Raw genomic sequence first — 22,510 nt, 5'->3', positions numbered from 1 at the left:
CATATTGAGTATCGTGTGTTAGACAAGAATTGCTAGCTTCTTCTCACCTCTGTACACGCGAAAAATTAACTCACTATTTATTTTACCAATATCATCGCGCTATATTGTTGGTATGAAAGAATATATTTATTATCAATTTATCTGAGGTGGCGGAACTGCGTTCCTTCCCGTTCTCCCCCACTTTGACCCCTGGCTGTGGCGATACAGCACAGTTCACACACGACAATACACACTGAGTTGTGAGCCCAGCCCACCCGCCCCATACACACAGCATATCCCGGTGTTCTGAGACAGATCTGTTTGTCACCAGATTTCCTCGGCCGCACCGAGGTTCCCGTGGCGACCATCAAGAAGGAGCAGGAGATTAAGGGCCCGGCCAACCGAAGGCTGCTACTGCACGAGGTGCCCACTGGCGAGGTCTGGGTCCGCCTTGACCTCCAGCTGTATGACCCCGGGACTACCACTCACAAGTGACGACGCTAATATTTCACACTGATCCCGGATCAGAATGGCATGCATTCGGACTAGCTTTTGAGTCTCTCCAGGTGGCTTCAGTGCAGCAAGGTTATATTGTCACAAAAAGAGCCATCGATGTTTGGAACGGGATATTGTTGTTTTATTTGTTTGCTATTCGTGGGGCCTCTCATAACTTATGAACCCACTCCTGCAAGGATGAAAGCCACTCCCACTAAAACAACCCCAACCAATCAGGACAGAAGGGCTTGGAGCTGGACGCCCAATCAGAGACTTTCTCGCCCAATCAGACAACTTGTGTTTTGTTCCTAGAGCCCTGCTGACTCAGGTCCTGCTGGCAGATGGAAATCTGCTCCTAATGTGCGACAGAATCTGTTCCCGAGTCAGCTGATTCTACTGATAGCATTCTTATCAGCTTTGACACTAACCTCCAGCGGTGCTAAAGAGGCCCAGCGGTGATGAAGTGCCTCACATTACCACAGCGGCTCTGCCAGCTTTGTTTTACTCCCACCAGGCCACTGTTGCTTTCAATTTCCTGTTTAGCTTTTATGTGCGCGTCGCCAGCTTAGTAAATTTCCTTGGGGAAGTTTTATGTGACTTGCCAAATGAAAATAAGAAGAAAATAGATGCAGGCTGTTTTAACATGGTTTAAGGGGCCAAATTATCCTAATTTGATAGGGCTTTTTAGAGCTAATGTGAATTTGCACAGAACAAAAATAACATTCTGTCAATACGCTTTTTTAGCATTGCTGGAGGACCTGAATCACAAAACTAGAATAACGAACAGATGTAGCTTCAACGTTTATCCAATGTGATGAAAATATATCTTTTCATTTTATTTGCATGTTTTAAATACATGAGGTTGCATCCATGCATTTTCCTGTAACTCACACTCACAGCCTCCAATAGGATGGATCACCTCGGCAACACAAGCTAAATAAATCCACCTTTCCAAAGTCTCTGACGTCTTTTGATATTTCCAGATGACATTTCTGGGCTTTGACATTTCAAGGTAATCTGGTGAAAGGTTAGATAGCTGTCAGCATCTGAAGTCCTTATCCTGCTTTACTCCAATGGAGGTGACCTGAAGTCATGCCAGTGATGCTGTCACAGTAACAATGTTGGATGAGGTGACCGTGTCAAGCATGTCAATCACATCTTTTAGGCTGGAGGATAAAAGCACACAACTGTAACAGGATGGTGTATAGAATGTAAATATTTATAGTACTTTATATTCGCCATCATTTTATATAAAAATGATGGCGAATATATTCTTTTTATTTCCCACTATTCCCATCTAATGGTTATGTGGAGCTATACATTATTTATTTTGGTTAATTAAAAGTCTCCCTCCATTGGTGTCTTAGGCTTTTATTCTGTCACATCTAGTTGTGAGAAAAAACAAAACAAAAAACACTTCCAAAACATAATCAAACAGCACTCAAAAGACAACAACTTCTTTGATGAGGGATTACAGTGTCTGAATGACATGTGATGTGTGTGTTTATATCTCACTGCTCATCTACTATTGAACTTGTCCCTCCCCTGTTCCCCCACTCAATAAGAACAACCTCAGGCACTCCAAAGACTCGGACACCCGGGCTACACCAGGGGGGTATTCCAAGTACGTGGTTTAGTGATAAACCAGGGCCCAGTTCCCCCAAAGCATCTTAAGCCTAAGAGCGTCGTAGTTCCTCTTACGAACGTCTTAAGAATTGCCGACTGTTTCCCGAAACCATCGTAGCTTAAGAGCGTAGATCTACGAGTGCTCCAGAGTTCTCGTTACCTAAGAGCATCTTAACAGTACTTCTCACTGAGGTTACCAACAGGACATAGAGGAATTACAACTTAGAATATATTATCCAACTTACGTTCCCATTTTTTATTGTGTTTACCTGATGAATCAGATTTTAGCATGCAAAATAGTATAGCCTACATTTAATGGTCATAATAATGTGATGAAAAGCAGACAAAAATGCAATCCAGTTATGAAACGAGACGTTGCCAGAATAGTTTGCCATTATCTTTGCTAAGTGAAGGCTATATTTTATTAGGCCTATGAGGTAAAAGCAGAGAAAGGAACATGTGGTTTAGTCTATACTGCATCAAAATCTAAGCCTACACATTTCCTCACTTTCTTATACTCGACTTCTTTCTTATCTTCAAACGTGTTCTTAAGTGACACCGCGAAAAATTATTGCATGGTGCAACAATCTAATCTTAAATAATTACAATTATTTATGTCTGTGTGTGGTATATAACCTAGCCTACTTGGGATGCTTACATGCAGATGTCAAAGTGTTTCTAATTTCGTATTGATGTGAATTAATGTGTAGATCCGAAGTTTAAATGGTAGGCCTATAGCTGTGACGTGCAGTTACCTGACATCACCATCAAATTAGAGAATATTTCAGAACTATTAACGTGGATAGCTCCCCGTAAGAGCATCTTAAGAGCAGTGCACGAGCGTTCACGCTACGAGCATGTTCGGGAAACAGTCGGAAAAACCAAACGAACGATCGTAGGATGAATCGTAGAAAACCCTCTTAAGAGCGTGTCTCCGTCATTATCGTGAAACTGGGCCCTGGGTAAATTAACTCAGAGTAAGTGGTAAACCTCCTACAACAAGAGCCCTATGGTATTGTTTTGTTAGGAGAATGAAGCCATACAGCTCTTCTATTAGGAGGTTTACCACTTACTCTGAGTTAACTAACCCAGGTTTGTCACTAAACCACGTACTTCGAATACCCCCAGGTCCGCAACTGAAGCACTTCATTCACGAAGCGTAAAAATAGTTTTGGAAAACTGGTCTATTTTTTTTTTTTTTCCAATGCACTCGTCTGGTGTAGCCAGTTTCATTGATTACAGTGGAAGCTAATTGTTGCAGCAGACACAACGCAAACGGAGCGCTTTAGTTATGTGACCGGTGTAGCCCCATGGGTTAAAGAGGATGCACTATGACATGCTCAGATGCGGCTCAGCATCCTGACTGCAGGAGGTGCAGTCATGTCGTCATGTGAACCTTACAACAGCACCAAGAAGTGAACGAATATGAGGTCATGCGTTCCAGAGGGCAGGTTTTTAATTGTGCTGGTCAGTGTCTTGTAGTGGACCAGCACTGTCGCTCGTAACATCTCGCGTCCTCTGAGGTGCGGTACAGGAGGTTCTTGCCCCTGCTGAGGGAACATGAGCACTGGTCAGGGAAATCTACACTTGACAATTCACATGTTGTCACACACATGATGACGTATATGAAAATTGCTGATTTTGGGCAAACCTGCACAATTGTTGTTGTTAATGACAACAACAGATTAGTTCATGCCAAACAGCAGATTGAACATGGCATTTTACTCTACAGTAGGTCAGTGACACGTGGAGGTCATTTCTGCACGATTCACCTGTTTGGCCTCCAGGGGGAGACGTCTCTCTCCGGTGGCATGCCCAGGGGCGGGGCCTGGAGCCTGGGGTCATGAGAGCGGCACCGCGGGCTAGGGTGGAGGCTCCGCCTCAGGATCTCCTCCACCTGCTTCCTTGTGTACACCTGGCCTGCCGAGGTAAAGATAAGCACAGGTGAGGGCTTTGATCCTGCTAAAGCAGTGTGTGTGTGTGTGTGTGTGTGTGTGTGTGTCTTTTTTGTGTGTGTGTGTGTGTTAATGTGTGTGTGTGAGTGTAAAGGTCAGCACAGGTGTGAGCTTTCATCTTGCTAAAGCAATATTTGAATGTGTGTCTGTGTGTGTGTGTGTGTGAAGAGTGTGCATGAGGAGTGTTCAGGAGGATGCCTGTCTCTGTAAGTAACCTGTTTGGCAGCGAAGGACCACCCTCTTTTCCTTAATCCTGTCTCGTGATTGTATGAACAGGGGGTCCTTCAAGGCTGGGGTTGTGACCTGGTGGAGTTAGGAAGTAGTAAAAAATGTAATATTTGTTTTTGTGGTAAGTTACCAAAATACAAGATATCTGATTTTTTTGGATTCATGCATCAGAGTGGTTAGGACAGTACAAAGGTTTGATGTTTTGCTCAGGAAATAGGTTGTCTAAGCTGAAATGGAAAAAGAACAGAAATAGATATTGTTACCTTGGAGGTGTAGGGATGGATGGTGTTTAACAGGAAGGGGTTGTACTCTTGGGGGTCGTAGGTGTCCAAGAACACATACCCCTGAGGGAAGACAGAGCAGCTCATCAGCTACGAATGACAGCTGCTGTTAAGTGAGTCAGTCTAACAGTGCCACCTAGTGGTGAACCGGAAAACAACTCATATCTCCACACAGTGCACAAGAGTGTTTTTGTTTTTAAACAATATAATAGCTAGTTATGCGTACACTCACTTGTCTTTTTGTCCCATAACATTTTTTTGCCACATTCAGTGAACATCTCCTCACTATCCGCTAGCTGCCCATCCCATTAGACAAAAGTGTATGCTAAGAAATTTAAATACAAACATAAACATAAACAAACCCGACGTCACAAGCAATTGTGACGCCTATTGTCATAGCAGTACTGGGGGGTATTCCAAGTACATGGTTTAGTGATAAACCTGGGTAAGTTAACTCAGTGTAAGTGGTAAACCTCCTACAACAACAGCCCTATGGCATTGTTTTGTAAGAGGAATGAAGCCATGCAGCTCTTCTATTAGGAGGTTTACCCCTTACTCTGAGATAACTTACCCAGGTTTGTCACTAAACCACGTATTTGGAATACGCCCCTGATCTATTGAGAACCAGGGATCGCGTTAATGCCCTCTGGCGTGTTCACTAGCGCGTTTAGTGGGCGCACCTTGGCGTTGCAGTGGTGGATGTAGTGCAGCAGCATGCTCCTCAGCCTCTGGGTCCCCTGGCCAGCTACCTGGGCCATGTGCTGCTCCACGCCACGCTGGATGGGGGTCCACACCTCCTCCGACCAGCACTTGTACAGCAACTCCCGCCGACACTGGTCCTGCGTCTGCTGACGACACAACATCTGCTCCACGTCCCGCTGAAACAACGGGAATGACCCCATTATAGTGACCAACACTCACTATCCCACTAGGGATATTCAACTCTACCTGGTCTGGACTTATGGGACTCGTCCTGCTATGGTGGGAATGCCTTGTGAGCATTGGTCTATAATACAACAATAATGGCAGTTTCTTGTTTCCAATTCCAATTGATATAACTAAAGTACTACCTGTATCTATTAATATGTTACTAACAGTGTTTCCACTGATATTGTCCAATTGTGTTAGATTATACAAGCATTGCATACCAACACATTCATGAAACAGTGTATATACTGTAACATGAGACAAATAAACATCGACTTTTTCTTTTGGCACCTTCACAAATGTGTTTTCTGTGTCCAGTAAGGGCTGGGCGATGGCCTTCAGATCCTGCTGCTCCGCCTCAAGCTGTTTCTGTTGGAGAATCACAAACATATCAGAATAAAATGAACTCATGAATAAACAAACTGCGGTACGGAACATGAACATGTACAGTACTATAGTCCAGTATTAGATCTGTGTGAACAATGTGTGTGATAGATGTTAATATTATTAATTGCTGCTGTAAAAGCATGATTTCCCTTTGGGGATCAATAAGGTAATCTGTCTGTCTGTCTGTCTGTCTGTCCGTCTGTCCAAGATCTGTCTGTGTCCTGCTATGATGGCTGTGAGATGATCAATATCAATATTTATCATGTGGATTGACCGCACGTGGTAGTGTGTGATCCTGTTAGATAGTTGAGTGTGTACGTGTCCTGCCATGTCTGTCTGCTGTGGTACCCTGAGTGAGTTGTAGGAGATCCAGGTGGTCTGGCCAGCCCAACAGCTCTTGTCTGTGGCTTTGTTCAGGGGCTTCCCTTTAAGGTACAGCACCGGTCTCCCATCTGATGCTGAGGGCAGAGGCTCCCTGTTGATACTCACTGGTGACTGAGGAGGCAGAAAAAACTTTCTATAACACAATGGCTGACCTATATTCCCAAGCCAGCAGACATCTAGTACACACCAGACTTACTGCTGGCCCCATAGACATATATTATGTCTATGGCTGGCCCTTAGTGTATTTTAGGAGACAACGACTATCAGCTCACCCAACATCCCAAGCTATTCCAGAATTAATCATTTCACTTTTCAATTATTCAAATGCAATATTATTCTTATGAAATATTAAATATTCTGAATTGAAGGAATTATGTTACCACTTAAACACGTAAGATAGTACAGTGACTGAACGGAGAGAAGGAGCTGTGTGATCTAATACCCCCCGCCCGATCGCCAGATCTTTCAGCACCCCACCCTGATACAACACTATACAGGGCCCCAGACAAAACCAAGGTAGCGATGCATGCAGGCTACAGGTGTCCGCTGCAAACGGATCCATCCTGGGTGGGGACCGTGCGAACATGCCCTTGGGCTCATGTGAGGACGCGGCCGCTGAATTATTACTGAGCACAGGCGCACTCACGCGGCTCCTCACATGGGCAAACGGAGTTGGGGTGGATACGGTGGTAGTGGGGGTGAGGGTGGGGTAATCGTCCCCACTTAAGAAATGAAAAACACATGCACACAGCAAACATGTAGGCTGCTGACAATGTGCACAAGGCTAACGCCCACTGGCGACGTCTGACGCGCGTCAACAGACGCCGACGTTTAGAATGTCAGTATTTTTTAATCTGAATACCCAGAAGCTCGCACGCAGAACGAAGTATTTTTAGGAGCAGCGCCCACCGGTAAAATAAGACCACACAGGCTTAATGTTGCTGCTTAGAATGTAAGCCTGTTAGTAGCCTAAACCTTTTTTCAAACATTCCAAAAAGTGCAGCAAAGTTGGAAGCCTTACCTTTGATCTGATGAGGCATGCAGGAGTAACTTTTTTGTGGACGGTGATGACACCCATGTTCTCTTTCAGTGGCATGGCTTCAGAAACGCACAGTAGATAGATCTTCAACAGTGCATATTGTTGTATTCCTGTTTGTACTGAAATGTTGTTTAAAGAAAACAATGAATGTAAAATCACTTGGTGGATTCTGTGATTCTGACCTGCAGTTTCATTCAGTTGGCGGATGATGAAACAAAAACCATTCCACGAACAGGTGTCGCGTTCCACTCAGCTAGGCTTTGTTGTAAGTGTCTCCAGGCTGGAAAATGAGTAGTATTGTGTTAGACAGGCTGTGAGACAGTTCGAGAAATCATTTTGAAGTTAACCATTTCGGATATGCCTTGGCCGCTGTTATACGCGTAGCAGAACATGAATGTTTGCAATTTGAAAACTAGTCTATTAGAGGGATGATAAACACAACTTTGACCAAATATATATAGTCCTAGGCCTGCTATATTTTCCAAGGGTTTAGGGCAGGCCAACTATATTTTTCTATTGAGCGTATGAGCGTCATAAATGTCTTATTGTCTCCCTCACCAGGGTGCCAAGTCTCCAACAGCGCTCCACTACGTGTAGGCTACAGGTGGCAAAGATCAGCTGGCATTTACCCGACTCTTTGCGGAGCTCGCCGATGCCCCGACTCTCTCTCTCTCTCCGATGTTGATCCACCTCGAACACTTCTCCTTGCGTGCCCTTGGTTGCTATAGTGATGTCACACGTGGACAAGTGGAATTTTAAGTGCATTCGTTGCTGGTTTATGGGCGTGTTGACCTCTCTTCAGTTTGTGTTTAGGTTGATCCCTTAACCACAAGCGTCATGTGGCTAAATAAAGAAATTGAATGGGGTTTGATTAGTTTCTGACATTATCATACGCAAAAAGATATTACCATGCAGTTTGTAAGAGATACATTTAGCCTAATATTAAAATGTAATTAGTCAGGCTATATTGCACAGTCCAATATTTTGAGCCTAGGCTACTCAAAATAGCACACATTTATCTTATTTCAATTTCCAAAGGCGTTTGGTAGATGTTGAAAAGGTCGCGTAGGCCCTAATATTAAAAAAGAAGGCTAGGCTACGCCAGGGGTTCCCAAACTTTTCCACGACAAGGCCCCCCAAATACCACTAGGTTCTGGCCAAGGGCCCCCTTTATGTGTTCCATCGACAATACTACGGCAAATGTAAAAATAATCCTACTAATGATTTATTAAGCAGATCGCGATGGAGCATACTGTAGTGTGTAAAAAATGCATTTGGGGCTTTCTGCTATATGAGAGCTATAACTCTATATTTTCCATGATAATAACTGGGAATAATAATGTTCAGATATGTGACAAATTATTATAATGGCATTGTATTTTTCAAATGTATTTACTTGTTGCTTTTATTTTTCCATCCAACTTGCTAAGGCCCCCCTGGCACCCCGGCCCCCACTTTGAAAACCACTGGGCTACGCTATCCAGAGCAAAAATCTAACCGGAAACTTATTTTGGGGGGAATGAAAAAAGAATATAGTCAAAACCTGCAACATAAACAGGTAGCTATCATCAGTTTCACCCTTGGTTCTTACTGGCACTTTCAGGTGGGAGACCCGAGGACTACGGGAGCGGCGTGATACATTTCAGATGCAGACATTCTGTATTCTGTAATTTGATCACATACACATTCAAACAGCTGGAATAATAATAGAACAACCACACAAAATAACATTAGTGCAAATACTTTATTGTTACACAATTTAAAGGCAGACACTATAATTCACAGTGTTTTAACTTCTTTTAGTTTTGTTGTTGTTTACAGAACATACTGATGAGGTCACTTAAGATTAGGCCACCTGGGAACGCCCCTTAAAATCACAACAGAGACTTTTATATAAAATTAAGTATTAATACTTGTATTAGGAGCTACATGTCAGTGCAGGTCTCATCTTCTAAGAAATAGGCTAGTGTTATGTAATGATTGGCAGTGGTTGAGGCTGAAGTCTTTCTGTGTTAGTCTTTGCAGAATATTAGAAAAGTCTGTATTACAAAGGATCAACTGACAATTAGAAAATAATGACATTACAGTTCTCTCTTTCACACACACACACTACCACCTTCACCTCTCTCTCTCTCTGTGAGTGTTTGAGTGTGTGTGAGCGTGTGTGTGTGTGCTATCTCCAGTTTAAAAGTTGTCAGACTGACATACTGTTTGGCAGACGGAGGCACAAAGTGGCCCAGCGCCGCTTATCAGACGGTGGAGGTAGTTTGTGATGGAGCCAGACCCTTGTTTGTTCATACTGGAAGTGCATACATGCGTCCAGGTACATGCACTTCCACTATCTCACAGTCTGGAGAAGGCTGCTGACTGGGCAGGTCTCCTCCCCGCTGTGGAGATAAGGCAACATATCACACAGTTAGACTATTCGACAGTTAGGCTATTACAACCATAGCAGGACAATTACCCAGGTCCTGCTCCAGCATACTGTAGGTCCTACACTCTTAAAACAAATGTTGTCCCTATCGTGTTGTTTGTGTGAATCGTGTTGTCCCTAATGTGTTATTTTCAACACACATTGTATAACAAATTAAAAAAAGAAACAACACAAATTGTGTCCCTATCTGGACACAGAGATGTGTTAAAAACAATGCAAGTTGTGTTGTTTTCAACACATTTGTTTTAGTACATATGTAGTGTATAAAGTGTATAGATAGATAGATAGATAGATAGATAGATAGATAGATAGATAGATAGATAGATACTTTATTGATCCCCAAGGGGAAATTCAGTGCAAGAATGGGTTGAGGTAATAGGGTTACAGCCATTCAGTATTGTAGCAGAAGCCATTGATCATGTGTGCTAATATAGCATGAAAACCAGTGTAGCAGTAAAACAGTAGTAAAAACATTAGGCTGTGGACAGTAGTAAGACAGTAGTAAAGCAGTAGTGGGCAGTCAGTACTCAAACATGGAGATGGTGGAGAGGTAGACAGACTAATCAGAGAAGTCTCTCTCTCCTCTTCCCTTTAAGTGAGGCATTGAACAGTTCAATGGCCCTGGGGACAAATGACTTCCTCAGCCTTTCAGTTGTGCATGGCAGTGAGCGAAGTCTCCAGCTGATCAAGCTCTTTTGCTTTTTAATAGTGCTGTAGAGTGGATGACATTCATTGTCCAAGATGTTGATCAGTTTGTTCAGGGTCCTTTTGTCAGATATTGAAGTGATGCACTCCAGTTCAGCTCCCACTACAGAGCCAACTTTCCTTACCAGCCTGTCAAGTCGCCCAGCATCCTTCTTCTTTGTGCTTCCTCCCCAGCATACCACTGCATAGAAGAGTTTATTGTCCGGGTGGAGACCCAAATACTTGTAGGTGCTTACCACCTCCACATTGACCCCATCAATGGAGACTGGTAGCAGAGCGGGCTTAGACATGTGGAAATCCACCACCATCTCCTTGGTCTTTGAAGTGTTGAGTTGAAGGTGATTGAGTTTGCACCATTACACAAAGTCCTCCACCAGGCTCCTGTACTCCTCCTCTTGCTCGTCCCTGATACACCCCACAATTGCAGTATAGAAAACTTCTGCATGTGGCATGACTCGGTGGTCATGGTTGAGGGTGGGATGGTCAACCAAATCCTGGGTCAGGTTGTGAGTTGCAGTAACAAAACATACAGTTTTCTCCCAAAAGACTGGAGGAAATGTATTCTGCATTATTACAATATCAATAGGTTATAACAGCACAGTAACTTGTAAACTGTAACATCAGTGTGAACGGTTCAGTTGTACACGATGGTAAAGATTAGAAAAGTGATACAGAAGTATGTTATTAAATACATTATACAATGCATTTACCAACACATTTATTACAATGCATTTGAATCATGATGGATTTGTCAGTCGCGCTGGCACACACACACACACACACTTATTACAATGCATATGATACAGGACAGCGAGATACGATGAAAGAATGGAAAATACAGGCCTCATACCCAAAATGTCTCCAATTCTCTGGATGTCAGCTTTGTTCACTATAAACTTACTCTGGTCACCTCTGAAACAGTAAGACAAGAACAGCATCTTAATATCACATCTCATCCCACTGTCGATGCACTGACTGGAGTACCTTACAGAACATCATAGTCATGATGGTATGAGAGAAGGAATGTAACGTTTTACATTACGTTTTCATTTTCGTTACAGCTTCCATCCTCAACAGTGTGTGGAGAACGTTCTTCTGTGTGTCAGATGACAGAGCCTCATAGGTGTGGAGTTCACCTGCGGGAGGAGATTTCATGCTACGTTTACAGGTGGCCGGCTATTTTCATAAACGAACATTTCACCCTCTCCGTTTTCAAAAATAACATTGTGCACACCTGTCAGTTTTCAGAAAAGTTTTCCTTTACACTAACCCAGGTATATGCCTTCAAGAGCATGCCAAACCTGTACGTTGCAGTGTAACGAGAAGCTCAAGCCCATGTTAGCCAATCAGAATCCCGAAAATAGCAACAACAGCAACAAATCACTTCCTCTTTCGAACTGGCTAAAAATATCCGCCTCATCACATAAATCTCCGTTTGTACCTGTTTAGATGCAAACGAACAAACAGAGTTTTCCCAAAAAAACGATCAGCCCGGAGTTTTTAAAAACTCTGTTTGCGGGGGGATAAAACCTTCGTCTGCATCTAAATGACAGGGTCAAACGCAGAAAAACATCACTGGTTGCATCGTTTTTGTTGTCGTCTAAACCACCTCAAAGTGTTGTGACATCACTAAGGATACCCCATGTTAATGTAACCAGCCTACTATGGCTGGCCAAACTACGAGCTTTTAAAGCCCAACAGTCTCACCTGCTAGGATGAGTTTCAGAAGGTAGGAGCGGAGCACCGGTATGTACTGCCTCTCGGTGAACACCTGACTGCCGTCCACAGTCAGATGCTGGAACACCACCTGTCCAGAGGGGTGCAGTCTCACTTAAACAGCATCCCAGATAGGTTAGATAGATAAGAACCACTGCTACAGAGTACCAGATGGTGACAAATAACAACCACTGTGTGGGCTGCAAAAATATACTTCATTTATCTCTAAAAAAAGCAACATTTCGATTACACAGGATCTTCATAAGGCCAACAAAGACAAATTTCCACTCCACCGGACAACAAAGATATCTGTTCAAATCTACTCTATTGTAAATTAGATTTGCTTAGTTATGGTCAGCTTTTCAGCTGCAGTTTGAGATGCACTGTCCGTTACCTGATAGGTTTGTATGAAGGGTTGGAGGATGGCTCTGAGGAAAGATGCTATTTCTTGCTCATCTTCTGTCACAGTTAGTTCTTGACCAGATATCTGTAATGCCCCACACCTCAACAATAGCGAACATCCCTCCTCAAAGTCCTAGAGCAGAGAGAATGGTTAGGATAATGGATGGATGAGCTTCTTAGATGTTTCTTGGTATTTTATGCCCCCAATGTTGTCTTCAAGGCAGCGCTGCCTGGAAGGCACTAGGGTTAGGCATGGGTTAAGGTTAGGATAAGGGTTGGGGTTAGGTTTAGGATTAGGTGCCTTTAAGTCAGCGGTGGCAGCACTGCCTGGAAGACGATGTTGGGGGCATAAAACACCATCGAGCTTCACAGATCAGAGCTATATTTGTCATATAACGGGATTGAAATATTGAGACTCTGGTTGGAGTGACCATCTCTGAAAATAAGAATGTAGTTAACCTGAAGCCATGGCTTACCTGTATAGCCATTCCAGGGACGAAAACAAACTCATTGGAAAAAAGCTCCTGCAGAAATTTGAACTGTGTGAAGACATCCTCTGTGAAGTAAGAAACACCAGCATATGCATCAGCTTTGGAGTATTTTGTTCAGTATTTCTGTCTGTTTATCTGTAAACAAATAAGGCTGGGCTGTTCAATGTAAAAAATACACAGTGAACGGCTCCATTTAGAGCATGTGATTCACTGCACTTAAATTTTACATCCCCCTCAGACCACAGAATAGCCAGGTATTATGCATACCTTCTACTTGCACCAAACAGGGTGAAGCTGCTTTCAGCTACCATGCAGTCCAGATATGGAACAAACTCCCTGATCACATTAAGACTTCTCCAACTATTGCCAGTTTTAAAACCCAACTGAAGACCACCCTCCCCCTATGGCTTTTTCCTGTTTTTAATTTATTACAGTGCATGAAAATGCACTGTACTGTTCTTCCTAGGCTTCTTCTTCTTCTTCTTCTTCTTCTAACGCAGTTAATGCAGCTTCAACCGTTTAACGTAGAAACTTCATTCAAACTATGTTACGTAGGTCTTACTTAGGACATCTGGGCTTTGTATTTTTCATCTTTGTAACTTTTATACTTTTTAAACTATTAATAAAAAACTATTCAAAATTTCCCCATAGACTTAACATTGGGCTGATGACATCACAATGGGCTAATTAACTTGATTTGCACCTGTATCAACTTCCAGCTGCTCAACTAAGCCCCATCAAAGAGCCAGTTAAACTGATTGATTGATTGATTAAACTATTAATTAAAAACTATTAGGCCTTTATGACATCACAGCAATTAGAATCTTGTGCCAGGTGGCCAGGCCACCTGCATCAACTGTCAGTTTCTCAGGCTTTAAGCATACAGTCTCCTTCTCTTAAGACTAGCCTACACATCCTGTTCAACTGTTTCAACTGTTCAATCATTCCAACTATTTTAAACCTCATCTACCTAGCAAATAATTTTACCATTTAAACTATCCACCTATATTAAACCTCATCTACCTAGCAAATAATTTAACCATTTAAACTATCCACCTATTTAACTGTTCAGTCATTCCAACTATATTAAACCTCATCTACCTCACAAATAATTTAACCATTTAAACTATCCACCTATTTAACTGTTCAGTCATTCCAACTATATTAAACCTCATCTACCTAGCAAATAATTTAACCATTTGAACTATCCACCTGTTTAACTGTAACCTCATCTACCTAGCAACCAATATAGTTTGTTTTTACTCTGATATTTTACATCATATTTTTTGCATTTTCATGCACTGTATTTCCTTCAGGAAATGCTTTTCTAGTTTGTATTGTTTTTTACTTATACTATTACTGTGATATGTTTTATACTTGTGATATGTTTCATACCTGTTTACTTTTATTTGAGGTAATGCCTTAGCTGTGTAAAGCACATTGTGTCTACCTGGAGTATGAAATGCGCTATATAAATTGCCTTGCCTTGTCTTGCCTGTGAGGTCATATCTCTCTGTAAAACTACTCTGCTATTTGTTTGCTTGTCTGTCGCTCGCACTCACCCTTTCTGCTGCTGGGAGCGGTTGGCATAGCAACGGCGACCAGCGCAGGCCGCACAAACACATGCAGCGCCTGGTTCCTGTAGGAGGCGCACATGAGCACAACGGCGGCACGCTTGAGCACGGCCTCCTCCGGAGAGACGGACGACACCGCCGCGCTGGACCCCTGCTCGTCCAGCAGGAACACTCGCCCCTCCTCACAGCGCACCAGCGACCCATGGAGGGACACGCTGGACAACATCACTTCCTCATCAGGGACCTGCGCTGAGAGGGGGAACAGAGAGAGAGAGGGAGAGAGAGAGAGAGAGAGAGAGAGAGTGGAAGAGAGAGAGAGAGAGAGAGAGAGAGAGAGAGAGAGAGAGAGAGAGTGGAAGAGGAGAGTAGAGGTTAAGAAGCTGGGGTAGCGTGCAGTAGCCGCTGTGCTCTTTAGCAAGACGCTTAGACCCAAGTTGCTCCGGGGACAATGTAATCCCTTGTAATATAGTTCACAAATGTAAATCACTTTAGACAAAAGTGTCTGCTAAATTTCATTTAATTTAAATTTAATGTAATGTAAACTAAAGAATAAAAGACATGTTTATGACTAATCAAAAAACAACAATAAAATCACAGTAACCTTCTCTACTCTCCCTTATTGCACAACACTTTCATTTCATGGCTAAATCTCTCTGGGAAAAGGAGCCGCTTAACAACGCTGCTTTCATTAAAGTTTCTTTTCTACAGGATCCAGAGACTTGCACCATCACATGTTCTCATGTGGTGGGATTACCTCCACTAACCCCTCCTCTCTTAGTCTCCTCTCTTAGTCTCCCACTTTCTCCCTTCCTCTCTTCCTCTCCACCCTTCTCTCCTCCCTCTCTCACCCCCCCCCCCTCCTTTGGGACTTTTCTCTCCCTCTCCTTTTCTTCCCCTCTCTCTCTCTCTCTCTCTCTCTCTCTCTTTTTTTCTCCCGCCCTCTCGCTCTTTCTCTCCCCTTCTCTCTGAAAAACTGTGTGACGACACCAGAAGTGAAGACTACACCATGGCAACACTGTATCAGAACAGAACCAAATGCCATGCACATGTTGCCTGGCTAACGCCAGACCTCATCACACTGAGATGGGGTCTGGGAACTACACATTCATTTTCTCGTATTTGAGACGTGGTTTTCGAATGCCCAGAGCCATTTATTGGGCGCTACGAATGTCTATCAAATGTGTCTGTATGTAGCTCATAACCGCTTCGGTGTGTCGTCATCGTCTTGCTGTCCCTATTCTGTGATTGGTTCCTTCGTTGAGGTGAAAACGAAGTCCATGGAATCCAGGCTGCCTAGCAGCGCGAATAAAATCGTGCGTGTAAGGCAGCATGGGGAAACCCCGGCTAATGCTCATGAAACATTTCACAATTTCACTGAGCCTGCCTGTGCAATAGCATAGTGCTCACTCTCAAGCTAATACCACAAATGCGGCTGTGATCTTAGTGCTGTGTGAAGTGTACATTAAGTTGTCATATTCTTTCTTTTGTTAACTTTGTCTATACAACACATAATTATGTGTCATAAACAAATGGAGAAGAAGCTCCTCGATACCTTCTAACACTTGATGTGATTTTATATTTACTTCTCTTCAGCTCTTACCAGGCCAGTCCAGAAGGGCCCCAAACTTCAGCGCGAGGCCCCGTAGCCAAGCGGTGCGCTGGGCGAGGCTGTCCAAGGCCAGTCCCCCGTAGTTCTGGAGCAGGACCAGGGCCATGAGGCTCCAGGGGCTGAGGACTACGCCTCTCTCCTGCAGACGCACCACTCCATGGGCCACCATGCTCACAAACGCTTGGGTCTCCTCGCTGGGCTTCTGGGGCAAGTCTCTGGATGAAGCACCGGTTACGAGAAAGGGGAAATGGGTTTTAGAGAGACAGACAAGGAGAAAAAGAACAAAGGACACACATTTTAACATTCTGTATAGTTCATTAGAGTTTCAGTTTTCAAATCAGGGTTTGTCCAAATCACTAGGGCTTTTAGAAAGTTAAATGAACTCTTCCTGCTACTGAAGGAAGGCCAGATTTGTCACTTTACAGTACCAAACTGTAATACCAGGCAAGCACACTTGTGTCTAAGTTCCAATGTCAGTTCATGTGAACCTAAATATGCACTACTGGAGTAAAGTAAATAAAAAATGATATAAAATAAACAAACAAATTGTGCTACTGAAAAATCTCTGTGTTGAGAAAAATCAAATAAAAACAATGGTGCTATGACATCATGTTGAGAGACTGCTGGGATTCTTTTCTTTAAACAGGTAAGAGAGTTTACGAGCAAGTGTAGCAGTTCACACCTGGGCACTAAGTTATACTGTGATCGGCTGATCCTCCCCTTGGAAAGCTCTCTCACAGAGAGGGGCTGGCCAAAACACAGGTGCATGGAGCCGTAATCATCCTCCAGAACTTTGCGAGCTTTTAGGAGACCCTGACCAAGACAAAACAGAGATTTACAGGACCGGAATTGCATTAGTTTAACCCAGTGTTTCTCAAACTTTTCTCAAAGTAAGGACCACATAACTAACCAATAAAAAAGAAACACACGGACCACCTAGCTTAAAAAAAAAAAAAAAAAAAAAAAAAAGATTAGACCTACTTCAACAGTATATTAGCCTACACAATAGGCCTACTCACTGAACCACCTTGCTTATTGTCTTTGCACTTTGGTTATTGTGTCAGTGGATTCATGATTTAAACTGGCAAACTGTTCGGATTAATATACAAGTTGGTTCAATATTGCAAACGACTCATCTATATTATATTTTACCATGTCTGCTCGCAAACACTGTTTTAACCCAATTCTGACTGACAGCGGTAATCTGATTGATGAATCAAATACTCCCCAACAATAATTAACGATTGAGTGAAGCATAAATGAAATGCATTTATTAAAGGCGGATGCCTTATCACAGAAGGCCACCAGGCTGTAAGGTTTGGAGCTGAAGGGCTGTAAGGTCCTATTAGGTGGTTTTAAGAATCCGAGCGTACCGTAGTGGACTCTTTTGGTTTGGGGACTCCCAGCAGCTCATGGGCCAGAAGAGACTCCTCAAGGACCCGATCATAACTGATGCTGATGGGGACCAGGCAGATGTCGTACACCTCGCCCTTAAAGAAGGGCTCCAGGACCATGTGCATCATGCCTGCACAGTGCAAACACACACACACACACACACATACATGTACACACACACACACACACATACATGTACACACACACATGTACACACACATACACACATGTACACACACACACACACACACACACACAGTTACCACCGTTCTCACTCCTGTCACTCCCTGTATGACCATGGATGGACTATGATTATCCTGACTATGATTATTAACATTTTAACTTGTGACATTTTAGATTTTAGACATATCATTACTATATGTACGAACATCCTTGCACTCCTGAAAAAACACAGCCCTGAGGTATTTGTCCTCATCATAAATCTATGATCCATACCGCGCCTCACCTAGCTTGGGATTCAGAGACTTCAGTGTCCGGCTGCGCAGTCCTTCCACGTAGAACTCCAGAGGGGCAGAGCCGGTCTGTCAAGAACACATTCAGGTTGTTTTAACTAGGCATATTCATTCCAGTCAGTACAAAATAATCATCATAAATTCCTGGCATATCTAATAAACAGCAAATCAATACAGAGGCGGAATTCTACCAATATGTGTTGGGGGGGGGGGGGGGGGGGTTTGGAACCAGTTTAACTCATATGGAGGAAGAGGATTATTACAGGCTTTGGGCAATAAGCCCTGGTGTGAAAGTACTTTATTGTTATTTATGATGTTAAGTCAGAGAGCAAACCTGAAGAAGCTGAAGGCAAAACTCAATGTTCGCTCCTAATAAACAATTCATGATATTAGACCAGTGTTCAATGATAATCTCTCTGTTTTTGAAGTCTGATATTCCTATGCATCACCAGCACCAGGGATCCGAAAAACGGCTAGTGCACATTTTGTCTTATTACTTCATAATCAACCTTAATTGGGCGATGACATAGATTGTCCAACAGACATACCCTAACAACAAGCCCTAATGTGAAAGTAATTTATTATCAACCTTAAATAGTTGATGATATACTGTAGACTGTCTAACACACATACCCTAACAACAAGCCCTAATGTGAAAGTAATTTATTATCGACCTTAAATGGGTTATGATATACACTGTCTAACATACATACCCTCACAATGGTCTTGACGTACTCGGACAGCACGGCCCAGTAGAGCTTATCTGACCCGATCGCCCGGCGGATAAAGAAGGCTCCGGAACGCCGTAGGATCTCCCCAATCAGCTTCATCCCCATGAGAGCTGGAGGCAATGAGAGAGAGGGAGATAGAGAGAGAGACGGACAATTGGACAGAGGCACAGAGAACAGTCAATTACAAAACATATACAACCAAATCAATGGGTTGGCGTGTAAAGGTTATATAAGCTAATATGACCTATAGAATAGAACACCTGTCAGTTGTTGATTTTTGTGTTTTATGTCTTATGTCTAAAGCACCGTTCAGATTGAAAGTGATTAACAACATGAGACCATGTACTGTTGATGTAGTTCAGCAATTACAGGTGATGAAATAATAAGTTGAGTGAATCGCCTTATATGTGAATGAGGCTTAGGTCCCTCTTGATGACAGTTAGGCTTATCTCTGCATACTGTAGACTCAATAGTGACTCAAGCCTGAGTCAGAGATAAGGTTCTCATTCTGTTTTTGTAACACCATCATGCTGAGACAGGCTATCTCAAGGGGCAGCCGTGGCCTACTGGTTAGCACTCTGGACTTGTAACCGGAGGGTTGCCGGTTCGAGCCCTGACCAGTGGGCCACGGCTGAAGTGCCCTTGAGCAAGGCACATAACCCCTCACTGCTCCCCGAGTGCCGCCGTTGATTGCGCCGGGATTAGTGTGTGCTTCACCTCACTGTGTGTTCACTATGTGCTGTGTGTGTTTCACTAATTCACAGATTGGGATAAATGCAGAGACCAAATTTCCCTCACGGGATCAAAAGAGTATACTTTACTTTATACTTATCTTACTTATACAACTGGGGAAGAAGAATTTGTGATACTTTCTTAACTATTCTGAATGTGTTCTATGATATATTGGAATGATATAAATGTATTTATAGAGTCAAAATTGGTTTGGATATTTTTTTGAGGTGAAGCCAATTTGGCTGTCAACAACTGTTTGATGTCAACAATTTGGCTGTAGTGGGTCAAAAATACTTATGCCCATATTAGGCTCAGATGTGCATGAGAACCTAAAGGATGACTTTTAATTTGCAATAGATACTTGCGAATTCCTGCAGCAATGACAGGGATGGAGAGGTCATAGGTGAACAGGACATAGGAGAGAACCAGGAAGTCCACGTAGCTCCTGTGATTGGGCATCAGGATAACTGGGTACTCCTGAATGGCCTGCTGAAGCTGATGGACGGCACAGTACAAACACATGATGCACATTGTATATATGTGTGTGTGTGTGTGTGTGTGTGTGTGTGTGTGTGTGTGTGTGTTTATGTGTGTGTAAAAGGAGGACACTGTTCCTCTCAGCACAGAGACTTTTCAATATGCTCAATTCCATGCTATAGGTTATATTTGCATTTTACCACATAGTTTTATTTAAAGCACCCTGGTATCAACAGGATGCAGATTATATCAGTAATATTGCTTATTAGTAAAGTCTTGATGTTTCAGCATTTTCTACTACTACAACCATCTTCTGGTTGGTTCTACAAGTTGAGCTACTGACACACATAGCAGGTTATTTTACACTGCTCATGATTGTAGCATAACCAGTGTCCACTGGCCCTATAATCGGTCAACCTCCATATAATTACAGCATAGTCCACTCGCTTTGTCTTAGGTCATCCTCCACACCCGAGACCTTCCACGCTCCCTTCCTACATCTCACCTTGGTCCAGAGGCTATGGGAGGTACTGGATCTCCTCCACCCAACAAAGCTGCTGAGAGGAGCCTCCGCTGTCCTCTTCCCGACCTCAGAACTACACAATGAAGGTAAGTGACTGAAGTGAAGCACTCACCTTGTTCAGACCCTCCTCGTTCACCAGGATCCTGCGGAAGACTCTCTTGAACACCTTGCTGAGGGTGTAGCCCAGCAGCCGGATGAAGCTGAGCTGCAAGTTGTGCGACATCTCCTCTAGTATCCCAGCAGCCTCTTCTCTGATGACATCCACGGGTTCCCCACTCTCTGTGGCGACCTACACACGACATGAGGTTACTTACGCGCAAACATGGTGGAATATGTACGTAGAAAAAGTGTAACGTGTTGTGTACAACACACACACACACAAACACAAACAAACTCATATACACAAACAAACATACACACACAAATTCACACTCTTTCTTACAACCCACTGCTTTCTCCCATTGGCGTCTCACCTCCTGTGTGACATAGCGTAGGTAGTGTGAGTCCAGCACTGCTTGGTGTAGAGCGCTAGCTGAGGTAGGTGGATGTCCTTTGTAGGGCTGGGGGGAAAATGTCCTTAGGGCATAGCTCAGGTCACTGTTCCTTCTCCGCTCCTCCAGAATGTCCGTAAACTCACCTGGCTCAGGTGTTTTTTCTGTACACTAAGGAAGTATCCATTATCATCAACAAGGGCCTAAACTTTCAACAAATCCACAAATGTTTTATTAAATCAACAAATAGTAGTTATTCATTCTGTGTATCATTGAAGGTAGAATTTGATATTGGAGGGATAATAAAAATTTGTCCATGTTTTTAAACACCGTCTTTTGCTTGCTCCTTAGTTACTACTTTGATCCCACAAATTAGCTTATTATTATGACATGGAGTTTATGATGGCAGTTAAGATAACCATGGTTTGATCAGTAGGCTAGCATAGCGGTCAGAAGAAGTCATATCATATTGCGTCCAAGCTTTCTTAAGGCTACGTAGCCTAGCTTAATAACCATGTCTTTAACTTTACCAAAGATCCTTTCATTCATCATGTCTCTGCCTTCACCATGTTGCAGAGAAGCGCCGAATACAGCAGACACAGTAGAAACGCATTTTTGAACGAGTGATGAATATCGTAGGCATATGACTTAATGCACTCATTACCGGTGATCCGTCCTTAAATGTAGGCTATAGCCTATCTAAATTAAACATATCTAACACCACATTTGCTTTATTGAATTCCGTTGTAGCCTACTGTATTAAACGCACAACACTAGGTCGGCTAGCACGACAGCCACTACACGACGACTCAGGGAAACTTTGTGGACGAACTTTATTGCCTGTCATGACATTCACTTGTCGGAGTGATCGAAGTGAAATTTAGCCTACGGACGTCACTTTAATTCAACGGCCTAACGTTATGTTGTTTCGTGTCCCTAAGCGCGAAGACAAGTTCATTGAGAAAAATGAAAGCTAAGATTTCTGCTGTGTCGGCGTTTAGGCAATAAACGCAATCGACATAGTAAAACATAAAGTAATAGAACTACACCATACCAGAGTCTCCATTGTAAAAGGACGATGCGGGACGACAACAGGTGCGTTTGTTGTTATTATTATTCAGAAGGGACTCGGCCAGCGAGATCCAGTCCTTCGTTCATGGAGCTACGACTGTAGGCTGCTTGCTTGTGCTGGACTTGCTGTTTGAAGCCAATGGGTAAACAGCCCGGTGGAAACTCCTCCTGGCACGGTCACGCTACAAGTGCCCCCCAAATAATCCATTTAAAAACGAAATGACCTTAAGTTACCCCATACATACTTTGTTGCCTCTGGAAGCAGCTGACGACTCGCACGATAGAAAGAAAACATTATAGGCTACTGCACCATATCAATGATGCCTAAAGTATTTTAAACGCGTTTTCTCACGCACACCGTGTAAAAACGTTGTGCATCCTTGTT

At 43.1% G+C, this 22,510-nt stretch overlaps 3 protein-coding genes across 13 annotated transcripts in view; 1 reads left to right on the top strand and 2 right to left on the bottom strand.

The window, feature by feature from the left end:
* itsn2a (intersectin 2a) overlaps positions 1-1,433 on the top strand; it is a 42,393-nt gene extending 40,960 nt beyond the window's left edge. Inside the window, exon 33 of the mRNA XM_042094666.1 lies at positions 311-1,433. Coding sequence (XP_041950600.1) covers positions 311-474 — 164 coding nt within the window. The 3' untranslated portion in view covers positions 475-1,433. The remainder of the gene's footprint in view (positions 1-310) is intronic.
* A 2,101-nt stretch (positions 1,434-3,534) lies between these two features.
* On the bottom strand, positions 3,535-8,909 carry fam228a (family with sequence similarity 228 member A). 10 transcript variants are annotated; one of them, XR_006032280.1, is made up of 11 exons: positions 8,845-8,908; positions 7,860-8,144; positions 7,484-7,581; positions 7,284-7,385; positions 6,227-6,373; positions 5,783-5,860; positions 5,245-5,442; positions 4,547-4,627; positions 4,271-4,358; positions 3,873-4,015; positions 3,535-3,647 (listed from the first exon to the last, which is right to left on the bottom strand). XR_006032280.1 is itself a non-coding variant. In XM_042094825.1 (11 exons), the coding sequence occupies exons 3-11, from the start codon at positions 7,493-7,495 to the stop codon at positions 3,569-3,571; spliced, it is 933 nt and encodes a 310-aa protein (XP_041950759.1). In that variant the 5' UTR covers positions 7,496-7,581; positions 7,860-8,144; positions 8,845-8,909; the 3' UTR covers positions 3,535-3,568. The 10 variants fall into 10 exon arrangements, 8 of the variants coding, with proteins under 8 accessions (XP_041950759.1, XP_041950762.1, XP_041950757.1 ...); XR_006032279.1 differs by having other exon boundaries at positions 3,535-3,650; positions 8,845-8,907; XM_042094825.1 differs by having other exon boundaries at positions 3,873-4,020; positions 8,845-8,909.
* A 117-nt stretch (positions 8,910-9,026) lies between these two features.
* gnpat2 (glyceronephosphate O-acyltransferase 2) lies at positions 9,027-22,510 on the bottom strand. Of its 2 annotated transcripts, XM_042094724.1 has the most exons (16): positions 22,109-22,433; positions 21,037-21,225; positions 20,676-20,852; positions 19,929-20,058; positions 18,814-18,941; positions 18,094-18,169; positions 17,606-17,757; positions 16,915-17,045; positions 16,224-16,447; positions 14,612-14,872; positions 13,035-13,114; positions 12,551-12,691; positions 12,148-12,247; positions 11,483-11,576; positions 11,291-11,352; positions 9,027-9,688 (listed from the first exon to the last, which is right to left on the bottom strand). In XM_042094724.1, exons 1-16 carry the CDS (start codon positions 22,118-22,120, stop codon positions 9,645-9,647), a joined length of 2,001 nt encoding a protein of 666 aa, XP_041950658.1. In that variant the 5' UTR covers positions 22,121-22,433; the 3' UTR covers positions 9,027-9,644. The 2 variants fall into 2 exon arrangements, with proteins under 2 accessions (XP_041950658.1, XP_041950660.1); XM_042094726.1 differs by lacking the exons at positions 9,027-9,688; positions 11,291-11,352; positions 11,483-11,576 and having other exon boundaries at positions 12,145-12,270; positions 22,109-22,510.

Source organism: Alosa sapidissima, chromosome 6, assembly GCF_018492685.1.
Source record: "Alosa sapidissima isolate fAloSap1 chromosome 6, fAloSap1.pri, whole genome shotgun sequence".
Taxonomy (NCBI): domain Eukaryota; kingdom Metazoa; phylum Chordata; class Actinopteri; order Clupeiformes; family Clupeidae; genus Alosa; species Alosa sapidissima.
This window is presented reverse-complemented; position numbering and strand designations above follow the sequence as displayed.